At 41.8% G+C, this 19,943-nt stretch overlaps 2 protein-coding genes across 3 annotated transcripts in view; both read right to left on the reverse strand.

Annotated features, from left to right (window-relative positions):
* The window catches only part of lrpprc (leucine-rich pentatricopeptide repeat containing), a 59,505-nt gene extending 42,652 nt beyond the window's left edge, over positions 1-16,853 (reverse strand). The window contains exons 1-14 of the mRNA XM_038737034.1: positions 16,645-16,853; positions 15,590-15,792; positions 15,252-15,374; positions 14,942-15,063; positions 14,685-14,743; positions 14,328-14,414; positions 14,092-14,218; positions 13,658-13,802; positions 12,460-12,617; positions 12,128-12,233; positions 11,805-11,912; positions 2,282-2,400; positions 2,103-2,193; positions 1,139-1,208 (exon numbers count right to left, since the gene is read on the reverse strand). Of these exons, the coding sequence (XP_038592962.1) occupies positions 1,139-1,208; positions 2,103-2,193; positions 2,282-2,400; positions 11,805-11,912; positions 12,128-12,233; positions 12,460-12,617; positions 13,658-13,802; positions 14,092-14,218; positions 14,328-14,414; positions 14,685-14,743; positions 14,942-15,063; positions 15,252-15,374; positions 15,590-15,792; positions 16,645-16,853 (1,727 nt within the window). The remainder of the gene's footprint in view (positions 1-1,138; positions 1,209-2,102; positions 2,194-2,281; positions 2,401-11,804; positions 11,913-12,127; positions 12,234-12,459; positions 12,618-13,657; positions 13,803-14,091; positions 14,219-14,327; positions 14,415-14,684; positions 14,744-14,941; positions 15,064-15,251; positions 15,375-15,589; positions 15,793-16,644) is intronic.
* An 878-nt stretch (positions 16,854-17,731) lies between these two features.
* znhit2 (zinc finger, HIT-type containing 2) lies at positions 17,732-19,943 on the reverse strand. 2 transcript variants are annotated; one of them, XM_038737040.1, is made up of 2 exons: positions 19,838-19,943; positions 17,732-19,606 (listed from the first exon to the last, which is right to left on the reverse strand). In XM_038737040.1, exons 1-2 carry the CDS (start codon positions 19,880-19,882, stop codon positions 17,792-17,794), a joined length of 1,860 nt encoding a protein of 619 aa, XP_038592968.1. In that variant the 5' UTR covers positions 19,883-19,943; the 3' UTR covers positions 17,732-17,791. The 2 variants fall into 2 exon arrangements, with proteins under 2 accessions (XP_038592968.1, XP_038592969.1); XM_038737041.1 differs by having other exon boundaries at positions 17,732-19,542; positions 19,838-19,923.

Genomic DNA, 19,943 nt, shown 5'->3' on the forward strand with positions numbered 1-19,943 from the left:
GTCTGTGTGTGTGTGTGTTAATGCAATGAAGGCAAAGCTAATGGAGGAGAGGAAGTAGTGGATTCCAACACAAAAAAAGACAGAAAAACAATTAGTGACTATACCAATTTAAAATATCTAAAAAGGCACAAACACAAAAAAGACAAATCTGGTATGTTATTTATATTTTTTGTGGTTTGAAATAAGCTAAAACTACATTGCTGCAAATGTGCATTTGCTGTTACTACCCCTGTTTTCCTTGAACATATGTATAAGCTACAGTACAATTTCTCTATGGACATTTTATCTCTTCTTAGATTATTTTTCCCGTCCCTTAACTGAAAACCATGCTGCCAAGTGTCGACTGCTACTATTGATTTTCTGACCTTCAAAAAAAATTAAATAAAAAAGGTGAGACAAAATTTGTTTAAGGATGCATTCCTGTGAATAAGGCACATTATCTTTATTTTATCCACTATGTCAATTAAATTATCAACATCCACTGAGTTAATTAACACATCAGCTACAACAAAGAATGAACTGGCTGTTCAAAGTTCAAAAGCTAAAGCCCAACTAAGCATATTCTGGATTTTTAGTAGAAGAAATAACTTTGGTCCCTGTAGACAACTCAGCGCTTTCCTCTTTGACTCACCCCCAGCCTCACTCAGAGGCCAGAGTGTTTTTGTGAGGGTGTGTAGTGTTAAACTGTAAATATTCATAAACACCCCTTCAACAAAAGCCCGCGGGTCAGACCCTGGTCCTAAGGCTAATTCTGCATGTGTGTGTGTGAGAGAGAAAGAGTGAGATCAGTCCGGGGGTCTGGATATGAGAGGCAGTGGTGGGCATCTGGTAATTTACATATCTCCCACGGTGCTTTGGGGCGAGAGCTGAGGGATGACCGCCTCCATATGCATGAGGCACCCGTGTATGTGTGTGTGATGGGAGTGTTTTTCCCTGCAGCTGCCCACACACACACCAAAGATGGTGTGATAGGCTGCACATGTCATAGTCATAGCATATGCTGCAGTGACCTCCATACTGCTACAGGCCTCCCCAAAACGCAAGTCAGGAGTTTTGAGACAAAATATGGAGAAATATGGAATAGGAAATGATGGAGAACACATATAGACATAAATAGACGACAAGCTGATTGACTCACTTTCTGAAGCCCAGGATGAGGCTGCTGCGGAAAATACTGAGGTCCAACGAGGGCAAAGAAAGATCCGACACTAGAAAGTAGAGAGAGAGACAAGTGATGAGAGAGAAAGAAAGAGAAAGACAACTTGTCTTTACATGGATTGATCGATGTGGTTTACAATAAAAATAAAAGTGAATAAAGATTTCCAGGGATGCAATAACTGCCCATTTTCATCATGGATTACTCTACTAATCATTTTCTAGATTTTGTATGATTGGCAATGGTTGGAATCTAATTAATGAATCAATCTATAGAATGTTGAAAAATCATGAGAAATGGCAATCATCTTTAAATAGTTTGATTTGCTCCAGAAGTCCAGAGGCTACACATGTTCAACTTACAATGATACAAAGCACCAAAATCTTTAAATGTGAAGCTGAAAACAGCAACAGTTTAGAATTTTTGCTTGGTACACTTTTGAAGGAACCACTGTGTTCATGGCAATATTGCATAGCGAGGAGAAATATATGAAATGTTGAAAAACAGTGAAAACTGAAGGGGGGAAAAAATCCATTTGAGACTCTGAAATACTTAGAGGAAACAGAACGATGTATGTGAAAACGATGAATGTTTGAGACTAAAACAAGATGAAAGACAGAAAAAGGGAAGAGTCATCCATTATGTAATAGCCTTCTCTATCTCGTCCCTCTGCCAGTTGAGGCGCCTCTCGTTCTCGCTCTTTACATATTCACACAGACTAATCTCTTAAAAGGCCTGATGAGCACAGAAGAGTAAGTGGGCAAATGTATGAGTGTCTGTGTGTGTGTGTGTGTGTGTGTGTGTGTGTGTGTGTGTGTGTTCACGCTGGTACAATTAGCCCGCAGGCGAAGCAGCGATTTTTAAGATGATGGGTGCTCAAGGTGCAGTAGAGCTTCTTTGGAATGTGTTGGTGTGTTTGAGTGTGTCTGTATGTGTGTGCGCTTACACAGAGTGAAGAGTTCGGCCAAGTTGTTAGCAGCTGCCGAGCGAACCTCTGAAGACAAGAAGCCCTCCGACTCCAGAGAGACACCTGTATCCTGAACACACAAAATCTCCTTCATGTCAGCAAATACTTTTTAATGCTCACTGGACACATGTAAGCACACACGCTGATTTACGGATTACCTTGAGGGCCTGTCGAGATGCTTCCATGCTGGGGAAGACAGGGAGGACGTAGTTGGATAAAGTCTCCACATCAGGTGACACACCGAGCTCCTGCATGCCCTTCAACACCTCAACCACACCTTCAACACACACACACAATAAGTAACATCAACTTTTTGCCCTAAAAAAGCACAAACTGGAAAGCCTTGTTCTTGTGTAGTGACAGAGGTACTTATATTCAAGAAATGTGTCAGCCAAAATAAAAACAAAACAAGAAATCAGTGCGGCAATTAAGTTACTTTTGTCATAGATTATTATGTCAGGTGTTTTTCTGACTAATCAATTAAAAACTTTTTTCCAGAAATTGTGAAAAATGTCCATCATGAGTTCCCAGAATCCAAGTCGGCATCTTCAAACTTCTAGTCCCCAACCAATGAACATTCGATTTACTATGATATAAAACAGAACACATTTTAGAGGCTATAACAAGTGCTTGTTTGGCATTTGTATTTGTATAAATGACAATTAATCAATTATCTAAATTGGTGTTTTCTTTCAACTGACATCTCAATCATCACACTCATAGTTTCCACATTTTATTTCATGTCATCTTTATGTCCTCGAGAATGCAAGTTGAAAAGTTGGTGTTTGTGTAGCGACAGATGTAATTAAGAACATTTGTGACATCTGGATCAAAAAACAAAACAAAAACATGTAAGTGTGAGATTACTTTTTGGTATGTCCATCCCACAAATTCAGGAAAAACAACAGTTTCAACAACAGTTTTTTGTTAGACTTTTTTAATTCAATCACATGCTGCACTTTTTACAGACCCCCCCTCCCCCAAAACACACACACACACACACACACTCTCTCGTGTACAGGCCTGGAGCTGTGTAAGCACAGTTTAAATATGGGTCTAAGATTTGAGCTGGCAAATACTTTCTCTCACCCCTCAAGTTAAAATGCTAATGGCCACTTCCATCTCCAACTTGGACTTGAGGATATGTGTACATAAACACGCATTCGGCCTGAAGTGGACTCTTGCACCATCACCCTGCTCTCCAGCAGAGCCCTGAGGTCCTGCCCCAGGGAAGGAGGCCAAAACAGCCGCATGCATATGGAACAGCCACTCACGCACTCTCAATGTGCCCGCAAGAGTCTGTGTGTTTGTGAGTGTGCGCTCATATGGAGGCGGCACTGCAGCACTTTGCATATGTCTGGGAGCGTACCCACAAAGGACATGGGTCTAAATGAGGGCATACACGGGTGTCCATGTGTGTTCATTCACAGCGTGTGTTGCTATGCGGTTTTAGGTGCATCTATATGCTATATATGACTGCATCCAGTGTACTAATACACCTCGTTCCCATGCGGACTTCAGCAAACTATCCTAAAGTGCTTCCTTGAGTTGACACACCTCACGATGCTGTGTGTATTTACTCGCCACTCAGGCTCTGAAACACATACAAACAAATATACGGCTCTGTGTTTCTGCATTCTCTTGGGATGTATATGTTCACCTGGCAGTCTCTCTCTTTAGCTGAATAAAAGATGAGCCCTGGGCTTTTATACGCCATTAAAACCAGAGGCTAGGGGTGCATTATCCCAGGTAAGGCTACCTGAACCACTCCATCCATCCATCCATCGTTCCATCCATATCACTCATTCATCTGCCCCTCTCACTATCCATCTACCCTATCCATCTAACAGGCGATCTTCTTCTCAATGGAGGATCCATCCATTCAGACATCCCCACATCCATTCTTACCCCCTAATCGCCTTTATCCGGACTTTTTTTTTTATGAAAGAAGAGAGGGAGCACCTGCTTTCCTACTGAATAATCCATTATCAATTTCACGGTGAGCCAAACAGACAGAAAACAAGTGAATGGAGAGTTGGAGGTATAAATGCATAAGCCAGCCTTCTCTCTCTCGCTTTCCGGCTTCTGCACGTGAGCTTTCATCATCAGCAGCACTTTTCGGCTGTCCAACAAGTGCAGGTTTCTTTTTTTTGCAAGTCAAGTCAATGACCAAGAGCTTTTAACCTTTTAAACCCTTAGTTGTTTTTGTTTAGTTTACACTCCCTTTCCAGGCTTATAGCAATGTCACTGCATGTCTTAGCTAAGCAGTAATAAGTCAGGCTGCAAAGAAATTGCATCAGTTTGCCTGTGAGTGGTACTATTCTACTATAGCTTTTATGAACAAAAAAAACACTACCTGGCTACTGCCTGCAGCTGGTTTATGTTAGCTTAGTACAAAGACTGGAAACGGGGAAATGGCTAACCTGGTTCTGTCCAAAAGTGACAAAATCCATCTACCAGCACCTCTGAAGCTCATTAATTAAGATTGTTTAATCTGTGCAAAAACTAAAGGCAAAAATGACATATTGTAGTGTTGCAGAGGGTTATGTCCTGGACTTCCCTCCTTCTACTGGTTCTCTGGCAAACTCAGGGTGATGACAAGAGTCCAGAAAGAGACATATGAAGTACTGTAGTTACAATTGCGATTGCAATGACATCTCTGTGAATTGACTTAGTAATGACAGTGAGGAGAAATGCCAATTACTTATGTCTTCACCTGACCTTCTGACAGGTCAGGTGAAGACATTAGAATGAACGTGAAAAACAGTTATAACATACACCACAAATAATAAGTGGCATTATGTGGTGTCATGTGGTGTTTTACTTTTCACTCCATAATAATCCTAACCCTTTTTGTGTTCTCCCCTGTCTGAACAGTTTAAAAAAAGATTGGGCACAGAGGGGAACTGAGAAGAGTACAGGCCTCTCCAGGTTGGTCAGCATAAAGCCTGACACACCATCCAGGCAAGAAGTATCAAAGTAGTGAGTTAAGCATGGCAGTGGTCACAAGATATCATCATCAGATTCATGTCTTCAGGTTAACTGTCACAGACGAGAAGTGAGGACGGAGAAAAGAGAGGAAAAGAGGAGTGGAGTGAACCGGTCGCTGTCATCTCCTCCCGTCCTTGGACATGAGTACCTGTCACTTCTCCTTTCCTTTCTCCTCAAACACCATCTGTCTCTTTATCTCTCCGTGTCTATGACTCTCTAAAGGTAGACTTTGTTTGCTGCGAGGCAATGACAGGTTGTCGTTTGAAAACAGGAGGGTCTACAAGAAAATTTCCATTTCATGAGGCAAGAAAAGCTGCAGTTTCACCCTCGCTCTCTTGATTCTTTCTCTTCTTTGTATCAAGGTGATGCTTGGCTCACGTCCCACCAATTAACTCGGCGGAGGCTAGAATAGAGTTCATGCCGGACTGCATTACAGATCGCTGCGGCAGTGCTTTTTTAATGCAGCCTACTCTATTTGACAGATAGAGCTGCATTAAAGAAAAAGTGAAAGGGTTGAAGATGAGGTCAGGTCAGGTGTGGGAGGAGGGCACAGCCAGGAAAGCAGACTACAAAAGGGAGCCTTAACATCTCTTATCACCCAAAACACACAAGGCCAGAAACACTCCCTTTCTCTACAGTTTTCCCTCCCTCTTCTTCTTGCTCCGCTGTGTCAGAAGTGATAAAAGTGCACTGTGTCGCAAGGACTGACAAGCGGTGACTAGCTGGCGGCAGGTGGGAAGTATGGGCCAGCATATGCTTCCGCTAAACCCGCCAAATCCACACCTCATCAAGAGGCAAAAGGACCCCCCTCCGCCTCCTCCACATTCCTCCCCATCTCTCCCCCGTTGCCCTCCTCCAATTCTACGGCTCCGACCTCTCTGCCCGCTAGTGACACCTGTGGACAAAAAGTGACACAGCGCTTAATTTTTCATGGGCCGTGCACAGTGGGGCGCGTAATCCAAAGTGAATTCCCTCAGAGCGCTTGCATTTACATGAAATCAAGTCACTCCGCATCAGTCACATCACCTGCACTGCCCCCCAAAACCCCACCACCAATGTGGACACACACACACACACACACACACACACCTCCTGGAGCCAATGAGTGTGAGTGAGAGAGATAGAGACCAGGAGGGAAAGGGGGGGAGGCTGCATCATTCATGAGGGTTAAGGCTAACACCATCGGAAACGAGCGAGTGTGTGAGCAGGAGAGAAGTCTCTCCACTTTACTTCCTTCCATCTTTCCTTCTTTCCACACAGCGATAACTAAATGGATGCCGTCTGACACATTTGTGTGGCTTTGAGACTGTGCGGTCAGAGGATTCAAGTAAGAGTATGTGTCTATGTGCGTGTGGCTGTGCACGTTTAAACTCATGTCTACTCCTCTTCTTCATGTTGCCAAGCCAGGCGCTGAAGCATCTCACTATTCTAACTGAGAATCTGTCTGGACCACACAGGGAAGTCAATCTGCACCACCACCACAAAAGGTTCTAACCAGTTTCTCCTCCCTGCCAGCTCAAATGATGTCAATTAGCTGACAGGGGAAAAACATCATTTATTAATTGCTCTAAAAAACCCCAAAGAGAGAGCCAGAGCTCAGCATAAATAAAGCACTTAAAAGCCAAGCCGCTGTTGAATGCATTTGACAGGGTAGATTCACAATGAGTTGTGAATTCTGACAAGCCTCTGTCACCGAGACGATTTCCCCCACAAGCTCATCGCTGCCAAAAACAAGGGAAAGAAAATAACCATGTCCTTCAGCAGAGACAGAAATTTGGAACAGAAATATTCCACTAAACCGCACTGTCTTAAGTGGCAGATGGAGAAGATACACTCTAAGACATGAATACCAGTTTTTCAGTGTGTGGACAAGTGTCCGACAGGGGTGAAGGCTCGGTAGAGGAGGTGGAGTTGCCATTTTGTTTAATGACTCCCTCCAATGCAAAAAGAAGTCTTATGGGAATTTTGCTTCTTTTGAATATGTGGCTCTTCAGCTGAATTCCTCTTCGAGCTATTTTTCTAAATATCTACAGGCCCCCTAAATACTGTGCAAACTTTTTTGATGACTTTGGTGAACTGCTATCTATAATCTGTATTGACTTTGACTGTGTAGTTATTGTTGGTGATTTTAACATCCATGTTGACAACCCCCAGGACAAAGGGATTAAAGAACTGCGTTGTGTTCTTGATAATTATGGACTGACTCAACATGTGACGGAGCTCACACACAATAAGGGGCACGCTTTGGACTTAGTCATCTCCAAGGGTCTGGACATTTCCAAGGTTGTGGTGACTGATGTTGCTCTCTCTGATCATTCCTGTGTTTTCTTTGAGAGTGCTATCTGCGTGCACACAAATGTACAAACAGAGGTAATCACAAAACGGCATATCACTGAAAACACTAGTGAAAAATTTATTGAGGCTATCTCCTCGACACCCGCCCTCTCACGGGTCTCAGTGAATGAGCTTGTAGATAATTTCAGTTCTAAAATTACAAATGTTATTGATGCCATTGCACCAGCCAAGGTGAAGGTGGTCTCCATGTGCCACGCTGGTTAGAACTCAAAAAAAGAGTGTCGCAAAACTGAACGCAGGTGGCGGAAAACAAATCTCTAGGTTCATTATGACATCTATGAAGAGAGACTTCGCATTTATAATTTAGAACTGAGAAATGCAAGGCGGTCCTTCTCTGACATCATCACCAAAAACACTAATAATGCACGAGCCCTGTTTGCTACTGTCGACAGGCTAATCAACCCTCCTGTGTCTGTAGCCTCTGAACTTCTATCCACCAGGGCCTGCAATGAATTTGCTTCTTTCTTCACAGACAAAATTCAAACAATTAGACTAGCAATCAGTGCCTCCATGCCAGTAACCAGGATATGTCTTGTCCCTATGTCCACTCAAAAACAATTTATATAGCATGAAACAATTTGATTCTATTAACCATAAAAACCTGGAGGACATAATACAACATCTGAAATCCTCCTCAAAAATGTTTCTAAATGCATGGCCTCAGATCTACTACAAATTGTCAACATGTCTCTCCTCTCAGGTTTTTTTCCCCACAGGCCCTGAAACCTGCAATCATTAAGCCACCAAAAAACAGCAATCTAGACAGTTCACTAATGAGCAATTATAGGCCCATATCAAACCTCCCATTTTTAAGTAAAATCATTGAAAAGGCTGTTTTTCAACAGCTTAGTGCTTTCTTGACACTAAATAACTGTTTTAATGTCTTCCAGTCAGGTTTTCAACCACACCACAGCACTGAGACGGCTCTTGTTAAGGTCTTCAATGACATCCATTTAAACACTGACAGTGGTAGAATTTCAGTCCTAGTATTATTGGATCTCAGTGCTGCATTCGACACGGTCGACCACAACATATTACTAGACAGACTTGAAAACTGGGTTGGACTTTCTGGCACAGTACTAAAATGGTTTGAATCCTACTTAAAGAACAGGGACTACTTTGTGTCTATAGGTAATTACACATCTGAGCTGACAGAAAATGACATGTGGAGTTCCCCAAGGCTCCATTCTGGGGCCTCTTTTGTTTAACATTTACATGCTTCCACTGGCTCAGATTCTGAAAAACAACAAAATATGTTACCATAATTATGCAGATGACACACAGATTTACATAACCATTTCACCAGGGGACTATGATCCCATACGGGTGCTGAGTAACTGTATTGAGCAGGTCAACGGCTGGATGTGCCGGAATTTTCTTCAATTGAACAAAGATAAAACTGAAGTTATTGTTTTTGGAGCCAGGGAGGAACGATTGAAAGTCAGTGCTGGACTTCAATCTGTAATGTTAAGAACCACAAATCAAGCCAGAAATCTTGGTGTAGTCATGGACTCACCAATCAGCTGCAGCTGATTCAGATCGCTGCTGCTCGAGTCCTCACTAAGACCAAAAAGGTGGATCACATCACTCCAGTTCTGAGGTCTTTACATTGGCTTCTTGTATGTCAAAGAATTGATTTCAAAATCCTGCTGTTAGTTTATAAAGCACTAAATGGTTTAGGACCAAAATACATTTCTGATCTTCTGCTTCGTTACGAACCATCCAGACCTCTCAGGTCGTCTGGGGCAGGTTTGCTTTCTGTCCCCAGAGTCAACTCTAAACAAGGAGAAGCAGCGTTCAGTTATTATGCTCCGTATATCTGGAACAAACTCCCAGATAACTGCAGGTCTGCTGAAACTGTCAGTTCTTTTAAATTAAGACTGAAGACTTTCCTTTTTACCATTGCTTTTAATTAAATATTTAAGATTTTTCTTTTCACCGCTGCCTTTAACTAGTAGATTGATAACTTACACTGCACTGTAACATTTACTGTATTGTTTTCTTTTTACCATTGCTTTTAATTAAATATTTTACACTGTACTGTAACTTATTATTTTTAATGTGTATTTTTTCAATTTCTCTATTTTGCTTTTACACTTTTTTCCCCTGTTGCTTTTATGTTTTATGTAAAGCACTTTGAATTACCTTGTAGTTGAAATGTGCTATACAAATAAACTTACCTTGCCTTGATGTAAATGAACTGTGCTTTTTTGATCATTATCAAGAGCAGGGGGAAAAAGATCTTTCAATTTGTTTCAGAACATATCCTAAATTTTCAAAAGTTGTTGTTCTTTGGTTACAACAAACATATTCCCCATTATCTCATCTTGTAAAAAATATGCTCTCATTATATTGCTTCAGTTTGTGTGTGGTTTAATACTAAAATGGGGCAGAGAGACTGAGATTAAAGAGTAACTTAACACTACCTGCAAATCTTGTTTTCATTTACCTCCAGGGGTTTGACTTCTCGCCTTCCTGGACCCCAAGACATCACTGCTGGGTGTGGTTACAGGAGCAATAAAGCACACTTGTCAGCCTGCCATTGCAGTGTGACACTGCTTTTCAACTTAGTTTTGAGTTACTCTTTAAAATTATGTCTCAAATACCTCCTATTTGCGTGCTATAGTCAAACTTGTGTCCAATGCCTTAGTCTTGTTGTGAATGACACGGGTCATCAAGTATAGTTTATAAAGACCTGTGGGCTGAATGCAGTTCTTTGAAGAAAACATGGGTAATGGAAAAAGAGACAGAGGAAGAATTTGGGTGAAGAATTGAGCTGAGAAACAAGTATTCGATGACAGCCACCGGAGCAAAATGACCCCTGACCCTTCAGCCCCAGGCCTGTATGTGCATCCATGTGTGTGTTTGCATGTGCAAGGGAGATGCTTCAGGATACTGAGCCCCCACCCCCAGTGTCTCCAACAAGGAAACTTAGGTGCCCCCTGCCATGGGGCAAATGTCACGGTATCAAACATCTTTACTTAAGGCCATAATATTTATGTTGACTAGACGTTGGCAACTATTATCTTAAAGCTGGTGTAGACAATTTATTATAGAAACATTTTTTTCTTTTGCTTGTTTAAATTCTCTTTACATACTGACAGCAACTAATATTAATAATATACCAAATGCACTGACTGACAAAAATGAAAGACATCCTGTATCTGTGGTTTTCGCAGGACTGTAATAAGACTGATTGAGCTCCAAATGAAATGACTGGCTAGTCTATTTGCCTGCGCGCACTCTGTCTGTGCATTCATTAAGCATGAAAATGTGTTTTAGGGGAGTGGCTTTAGAGGGAGGCCTGAAGGGGGCAGTGTGGGATTTTTTCAGTTGGATACCTTTAAAATCTAGCAGTCTCTTGCTAGTTTCTCCAACGTTGCCTACCCCAGCTTTAACTCTAATCTATTCTTAGACATTTTTTTGCCTGTAGCCTTCAGTCAGTAAAATAAAAATAAACCACTATTGATTAGTCAAACATGTCCTGTAGACGTGCACCCAGGAGGCTACAAGAGACCAGAATTTGGAGATCAGGAAGAGGAACAAACACTATGACATTCATATCTGAGCGCACTTTCTGAAAGTCAGTCTTTTTGGTCCAGAGCTCATCTGTCCAAAGTGGCTGACATGGGGAATTAGGACATATTCTAAACTTTGTGATCTATTCCTAGAGCTCTCCAGAGAGACGTGTGTGTGTGTGTGTGTGTGTGTGTGTGTGTGTGTGTGTGTGTGTGTGTGTGTGTGTGTGTGTGTGTGTGGTGTGTGTGTGTGTGTGTGTGTGTGTGTGTGTGTGTGTGTGTGTGTGTGTGTGTGTGTGTGTGGTGTGTGTGTGTGTGTGTGTGTGTGTGTGTGTGTGTGTGTGTGTGTGTGTTGTTTCATCTCTTCCTGCTCTGACTCTCTCAAGCAGGGATCAGACCTCTTTGCCCTTGACTGGCCCAGCCCAGTGAAATCTGTCCTAGTTGGACCACTCTGTGGGGCATTAATATTTGAGGGAAACACTCCTTTAAAAGCTCTTTCTGGTACAGAGGAATGAGGAAGTCATAATCCCCAAATGCTGCTAATATCATGCTCACCAAAAGAAAACTCTCTCCATTTTAGATTGGATGCACAAACAGCTGGTAGGTACATTTTCTTTCTTGGGGTCTCCATAGTACCCATTAGGTTCTCACATTCACATGAGGTTGGAGTGGCTTTAGGATCCAACTACAAGCTTTTACAACAACTCACCATGTTCAATTTCAACATTTACTTTACATCTAATGACAGTAAAAGTATTTATGAAGTCACTCATTCAAAATCTGAATAATAAATGTGTGTGTATTTAGGTGTGTGTACCGGCTGTGTTGCTGTCTTTCAAATGCTGAGTGAGGATGGGCCAAAAGTAGTGAGGTCTTATGGGTAAGTCCTGCTCCTTCATCATCTTCATCAGCTGTACAGACAAACCTATAAAAAATAAAAATCAATAATTTAGTGAAATAACTTTTCCAGTTTCCAATCACTGCATTGACTAAAATATCTGTCATGAGGTTAATGCAATGTTGTATTTACAATTCAACAAATGCACATAGATGAGTGTGTGTGTATGGAAACAGTGAATGTAGACATGTCTGTGTGAAAGTGGATGTAAAGGTCTCTCTAAATGAAAGTATGTGCTGTACCAGTCTTCTTGGTCTCCAGAGCGCAGGACAGAGTGAAGCTGAGTGGTGCAGTGTGCAGATTTGCCTCCTGGAGCTCTTTGCAATAGCGGCCCAACTTATCCAGTGACTGTAGTGCATACACAAAGGAAATCAAAAATCACATTTAAACATAGAGATGAATACTCAACATATACTGCAACTATGTCTTAAAATGAATTTCGGCTAACAGCCAAATGCTGACAAATATCTACTCTTTGAAATACTGTAGAAATTCAGTTTGTGAACATGTGACTGTGTTTGCATAATAAGAGTAGGCTGGGGAAGAAATGGGTGAAGTGTGTTTGTCCATGTACCGTGTCCATGTTGACACAGTGTCTGAGGAAGAAGTTGCCCAGGTTGGGGGAATCGGCACTGAAGCTATCAGACTGCAGAGTGGGGAAAGTCTTCAGGATGTGAAACGCTGTGTTCTCCTGGCCCTGGGTGATGAGGCTCAGACACAAGTTCATGGCATCTACAAGAAGAACAATAATTACTGATTCTGCTCAGCCTCATATCACAGACTCAACACACAGAAGATTTGTTGGGAGTTTATAAATAAGCCATCTGGTCCTTTAGCCTTTTCTCCCTTTTATGGACAATGAATAAATATAGCAAAGGTGTCCTGGCCATTAGCAAACACACTGAAGCTTACAATACATTACATTCACAGAAAAATAAAATAGTTTCTGGGGTATGCTGTATTATGTAATGCTTATTAAATAATAAATATAACTTTTATTCTTATTATTCTATTTTCAATATATCTTGTATGTTTCTTTTCTATTCTACTTTTATTTAATGTGTATTTTCTTACCTGTTGTGTTGTATCTGGAGCTGCTTTAACAAGTGAATTTACCCAGTGTGGGATCAATAAAGTCTATCTTATCCTATTTAATCTCATAACACAAGCACACAACAAAGGGGATATTCATCATTGTATAACAGCAAAAACAGTTTCAAGTAGTAATAGAGCTTGGCCATTAAAAAATGATGATTATTATCGCGATATAACTTTCCTCAATAACAATATAACAAATGTTTGATTTAATTCATTTGAATCACAAATTAATTAGCACTTAATTTTTCTATTACGATATTTATTCTGTTGAGGAAAAGGCACCTAAAAGATTTCATAATAATTGTTTTGAATGTTCTACCTCAGATTTGAAATGATCCACTGTTTGGCATCAACTGTTTGTCATGTTCTGATCATAAAGAATAGTTTAAAACCACAATTAACTATCTGGTTTCTTCAACTTTCATTTAGGAGCAAAAATAAGGATTTGACATTATCGATATCGAATGATATCAAATATTTTATCGTAGCATTTTTGGATTATCACCCAGCCTTAAGCAGTAGTGTGCATTCTCCCCATGTGACAAATAAAATAAAATAAAGTATATATATCAGAGATATAAAATTAAGATTTGTATCCAAACACAACTCTTACTTTAACTTTTAGCTAAGACTATAGTGATGTGGAAAAACATGAGACACGTGTGCATGTGTACCTGGAACATAACCCCTCTCATGCCTCAAGCGCTCAACCATCTCTGGGACGTGCTGCTGGTGTCCGGCCTTGCCCAGAGTGAAGATGACCTGCATGATGTCCCTGTCCATCAGACTGCAGTCTGCACTCTCTGCTGCCTCCAGAGTCTGACACAGAGAGAGTGAGAGGAGAAAGGAGACAGCGAGGATGAAGACAAAAAGGGAAGAGGTTGTTTGGGAGGAAGGGAAAAGAAAAATCAAGAAGTGGAAGAAGAGGGAATGGGGGGGATGATAGGGAGGAAAAGAAGGAATGAAGTAGAGAAGAAGGAGAGATGGAGAAGGGATGAGGAGCAGGAAATGGGAGAAAAGGATAGAGGAGTATTTCAAAAGCCAATTTTTCATTAGATACAATGTGCATCAGCATCGTCTTGACAACCAACTGAATAAACACTCACACCTTTTTCAGACTGTCTAGGTCTCCTTTCTCAGCGTAGGCGTTAAGCAGTGACACATAAGTATCAGGTCCCGGTTCAATTCCTGCTCCCCGCATCACAGTCAGGATGTTCTTTGCACTCTCGATGTCCCTGCACAGTGACACAAGACAGCAGGTTTAGAATCAAATTATTTCAACACAAACGCTTTTTGTGTGCTATTAAATACAGCAACAAAAGAAAAAAAAGCAGGGGCACTCACCCTGCACGAGCATGGCCCGTCACCAAGGAGTTGAAAACAGCCTCAGTGATGGGTAAATCTTTGCTCTTCATGAAACCCAATATCGTGCTGAGGAAGTAAAAAATGGAAAAATCAACTGTTAAATCTAAAAGACTAAATTTCTGTTTATAAAAGACTAATAATAGGTACTGGTTGGGAAAAAAATAAATCAAGCAATATATCTCATAATGTAGAAGAATATCAAACACCTAATAAGCTTGAAAGTCAGTTTTTGATCACAGTACAACAATCATCGTTAGCAGCAGATGTCAGAGCCTTTCATCAGATCATGAACTGTGCTGTTGGTTGGTTCACGAGCAGAACAGAAAGTTTGCTCACCTGGCTCCCTCGATATCTCCATTTTGGCAGTAGGCTGCTATGAGTCTCTGGTAGGTAACCTGTGCACAGAAATAATAGGAAATCCAACAGAGTGTGGATCAGCCAGGTGAGGTGCTATTTTTTTTAAAGGGATGTGAATAATAATTTAATCTACCAAAATCTTCATGTTATTGTTCAGTTGGCACGGTTGTGGTTGAAACACAAATTTAACCACATATTTTCCCTGCCATTATTGTACCCTGTACTGCAGTATTTACCCTGTTGGGCTGGACGTTAGCTGCTTCCATCTTGGCCAGGAAGTCAGTTGGGGTGAACTTGAACTCATTCTGCAGGTAAACCTTCAACAAGGCGTTGTAGTGGCTAACATCATACTGTGCACCTGGGGAGGACAATGTGCAAATCTATAACATTAACCTAAATATGACTCCTGATGATCAAATACATGAGGATGAAACCATGGTTAAATACTTTTACAGTTTAGCAGCAGGGACAGCAACATGGCACTTTAGATAATAAGATAAGATAGATAGATATTAAGATAGATGTTGCATTGGTGCAGCTTCTTACCCAACTCCTGCAGCTTCTCCCACACGCGGTGTGCCAGCTCAGTGCGCTCCTCCTGGGGCACCTCTGGCAGCAGGGACCCACAGCTGCGCAGCAGTAACAAGGCCTGGTTTCCACTGGGATAACCTGCAAACAGACAAGAACAGAAGGTGAGGATAGATGTAGAGAAAGAAAGACAACAAATGGGGAGAGTCAGCTGGTCTAATACAAAGAAATATAAAGCACACAGTTCAATACACTGTATAATATAGCTTTGTTCATGTTCATAAGACAAGTCAACTGTGTCCATCTCTATCTGACATTCAACCTTAAGACCCCTGATCACTGTTCTGCCGGCCTACCTGTCCTGCAGATATCATGGAAGATGCGGAGCAGCAGGGTTTTGGTGATGCGACCAGTTCTCCTCACAGAGCTGTCCAGCTTGGCCAGAGCCCAGTCAAAATGCTGCGCCTGCTTGGACCGCACAGCACTGCTGGCCTCATCCTTCTGCTCTGAGGCCACAGCGTAGTTACGGACACACCCCACTGCATATGGCCACACACTACTGTGGAGGATTAGATTGTGACAGTAGAGGGCGGACAGAGGAGGATACAGTGAATGATACAAGAGCATAAAAAAAGAGTGTGATAACTCAGAAAGGGAGAGAAAGGAGAGAGGAGATAGGACAGAGAGAACAATCACAGATTGATACAGTGGTTGCGGACAGCAGCTATCCTGAATTGTTTGAATGGCACCGTATGTGTTGAGTGCACAACAATAAACGTCAAAAAAACAATAACAACACAGATATATCTCTGGATGTTCTGCCTGCTTAAAAGGCAGTAGTGTTATCAAGAGCAATGACCTTGAGAGAAAAGGCCCCAGTATATGGCTGCTATGCATCATCTTTGACATCAGCAGAGGTCAGTGTTTCTCTAGTTCTTCATGATCAAACGCAACAACTTATGTGAATCTTTAGCTTCAGCATGTCAACGTAAATTGCTCATCTCCAATGATGAGCCTCTTGCTAAAACCTAGCATGTTAAGCTAATTAAAACTATAGTAGCCTAACAAAGAAGATGACAGCACAGTTTGCTAACAGTTTATCACTGGACTAAGTCGTTGTAATTGGCTTCATTATGAGTCGTGAAATAGACTGTGAGCATACTACTACACAGCATCTGAGCATCACCTTGTGTAAAACCATGGGGGCCATGTTTACTCAACCAGACAGGTGATTACTCAAGTTGTTGACAACTTACTCTAACATAATGCCACATACGTCAACACATTACATTTAATACTGCAGGTCATATTGGTGAGAATACGTGTGTGTGTCTGGCTGTCATTGACCCTCAATGACATCTCTGCTTCACGCGTGGATCACAGCTACACGGGCTAACGGGCTGCGTGATACCTGGGCGCATGTTCCGCAGCAGGGCTGATCTGTCTCGGACTAACTCTGGTTAATCTTCCGCCGAGGGCTCCGCTGTACAGCCGACCGAGCTGCGGCCCGTTTCTTTTGGTCCCTGTGAGCTGAAGCAAGCCCGAAGGCGAAAACTTGAGTATCCGTGCTGATCTCAAGAGCGCAGCCATGTTTTCTAGTTGCACCGTGTGGAAGGGCATCCGCACCACGTGACCGGTTCAAGAAAGTACCGCGAGAGCACAGACGGAGGGCGTGAGTTTATGCTCTGACATACTGGTGCTGTAACTGTAACTATCATGGTGTAAAATAGTTTATACGTTTTGGTGAGTCTATTGTAATTCTGTTATAACCTACAAATAGAGCTGACTTTGTATACATGCATAAAGATGAAAAGATAATATCATATATTCTGCATGTAAATATTTATTTTGAGCATTAAAGGTTATTTTTGTAAGTGGTGCAAGCTTTGTCCAAGGCGAACTCCTTGTATGTAAAAATTTACTTGGCATTAAACCTGTTGCTGAATTTAACTGAGAAAACAACACACACTGGGGAAGTAGTTTTTGTCAAACTATATTCTTATTTTATTTAATGTCAACTCAAATATTACATTTTACCTGCAGCTATTTGCTAGTTTTACAGTGTTATGTATTTTATCTGTTTATTTTTATCATACTTACTGTAATGGGTTTTTTGTTAAGTGTCTTTTTAGTGTCCTGAAAAGCACTATAGAAATAAAATGTAAGCCTATTATTATGATTATAATTATTATGCAAAATCCCACATACAAAAAAAAATTATATTAATATTCAACTTACACCTAGTCTAACATCTTAAATTTTATAACCAGGTCCAAGAAAAATGTAAGTATCTACATCAGCAAATACACCACTGCTTTTTGTAAATTTATGAATTTATATCCAATTCTCTAGTCTTGTTTGTCATAATCTTAAACTCTAGTTCTGCTTGTTAAACTTTGAAACTACAATTTTAATGTGACGCAAGAAAGCATTACAATATTAAGAACACACTAGTAATGACAGTCATTTCAGTGGTTGAATTTCATATTGAGAGAATATAAATTAGGTTAATATATTTTTATTACAACATGAACTTTTACAAACATTGATACACTTAATTAGTTCAGTTCTTCAATTAACTTACTATTCCCTTTGGTCTTTCCTTTCTTCAAGTTCTCCTCAACCACAGTCTTTGCTTTCTCCATGCTACTCCTTACACTCTCTCTTTTAGTGTGTTCATTCCACAAGTCAATAGCTAGTCTACGAATCTGCTGTGCATTGTCCAACACCCAGGCTTGAAAGAATTCACACTTCTTGCTTGCAAGGAAGTACTTCTGTCTCCTTGTCCCATCCTCGCCCTCTTTTGACAGTGCTGTTCTGGCTCGGGAGAGCAATGAACGAAGCTGACTCAAGGCGGCCAGGCAGTATCCTGTGGCATTCTTTCTGTCTCTGCCGGTCATGATGTGAGCCACGGCTTCAACCGCCCTGGCTGGGGCAAGATGGTCCTCCTTGTCGAGGTAACCTCCACCCAAAATGAGACTTTCTCCACAGTCTAAGGCCTCTTGGACAGAGTTGAACACCCTGCTTGAGTTTAGTGCCTCAGACAGAGCAAGAATCATGTCACAGAACTCAAACATCAGTGAATCAGTGTCACCATTATACAGGCACAGGGTGAAGGTGTAGCCAAAAAGTGCATTGACCAAACCATAGCACACCAGGGGAGATGGATTTGCACACAAGGAACTCAACTTTTGAATTTTGGCAGATATTGGAGGGACACTGGGAACGGATGAATTCTCCTTGCCTTTGCTTGTTTCCTTTCTGTTTCCTTTAATCTTTCTCAGCTTCATAGCTGATTTGCCCCGACTCTGAACCACTTCTTGTGCTGTCTCGGCTATGTTATCAACATCCCGTCCATCCACAGTTGTTGAATTTTCTCTCTCCAGTTTGCTCACTTCCTCCTCAAGCACCTCCACCAGCGCTCTACCTCCCTCCTCATGCTCCTCCCACCACGGCTTCCACAAGGGAACCAGCCCGCCAAGAGCTCCACCCTTCATCAGACCCATAAACATCTCTTTCTCTTTACTGTTAAGAAGTTCCCACAGCTCCTCTTCAGAAAGTTTGTCAATATCCAGCCCTGAGAGCCGATCAGCCAAGTCCAGCTCTCCTTTTGCACATCCCGCATCCTGATCCACATCTCCAGGCAGCACCTCCCCTCCTCCAACTTCTTCGAGTTTCCTCAAAATAGCCTCAATCTCTGTTTCACTCCCTTCTCCAGACTGTTGAAGCTCTGCTAACCTGGACAGGAGCTCCACAATCCGCACTTTCTCTGCTGCCTCTCCTTCCCCTTCGTCTGTGTCATAGGTCACAATACCCGCTTCTTTTAACAAGCTTTCCATGCCCCCATCTGTCCTTTCCGCCTTTTGTCTGAGTCCCAAAAGAACCTCCTGCATTTTCTTTCTCCCCTCACTTTCTGTTTTCCCCATATCCTTCAGCTCCTGTAGAACGGACTCCTTGTAAAACTCCTCAGAGCACACAGAGTGATCGGGGCTCTGGTAGCAAGCCAAGCCACAGTAATGCAGGTTACATCGAGGGCAGGTGTAACAAGAGGGCTTACATTTACACAGCATGCAGACTGCACTTCTGGTGTTACTACCATCCACTGCAGCCTCTTCCCCTTGTGTTTCGGCTGGCGTGAGAAACTCCTCTTGTGCAGAAGCAGCTCCTCTGGACGGGAGCAAAATCCCATCTCTGTTCACTGTGTCGGCCTCTGTGTCAGTCCACTCCGTCTTCGGGCCGATATCCGTCAGAAGGCTCCTCACAGACTGAGGAAGTCTCGGTCTAATTAATGGATTCATTAGCGGGCAAACTGGACAGATGTTGAATGAAAAAGGAAGAGAAAGTTGTGAGGTCTCAAGTTCAAAAGAGGAAACCTAAGAATCAAACAAATGACATTGATGTTAGTAGGATGTGTGTAATCATTAGTTACGTTACTACCACAAAGTGGATTTGACCGTTTAGGGGGCTAACGTTAGCTAACGTAACGTAGCTTTACCACCGTTATCCGATTGAAAATTACTTTTAAGGTCACCAAGAAGACTTTGCTGGCAACGTTCAGTGTTAATATAACGGCGATAATATCTTAAAGAACAAATTGTACTTACTTTCCAGTTTTTACACCAACGTTTCACGTTTGTTCTGAGAATCATGCAGCCACGTCGCCTTTTGATGACGCAATAGTGACTTAAAGCCACCTGGTGCTACCTCTAC

The sequence above is a fragment of the Micropterus salmoides genome, unplaced genomic scaffold (assembly GCF_014851395.1).
Source record: "Micropterus salmoides isolate LMB-PRFRI ecotype aquatic unplaced genomic scaffold, ASM1485139v1 Ms_hic_scaffold_22, whole genome shotgun sequence".
NCBI lineage: Eukaryota > Metazoa > Chordata > Actinopteri > Centrarchiformes > Centrarchidae > Micropterus > Micropterus salmoides.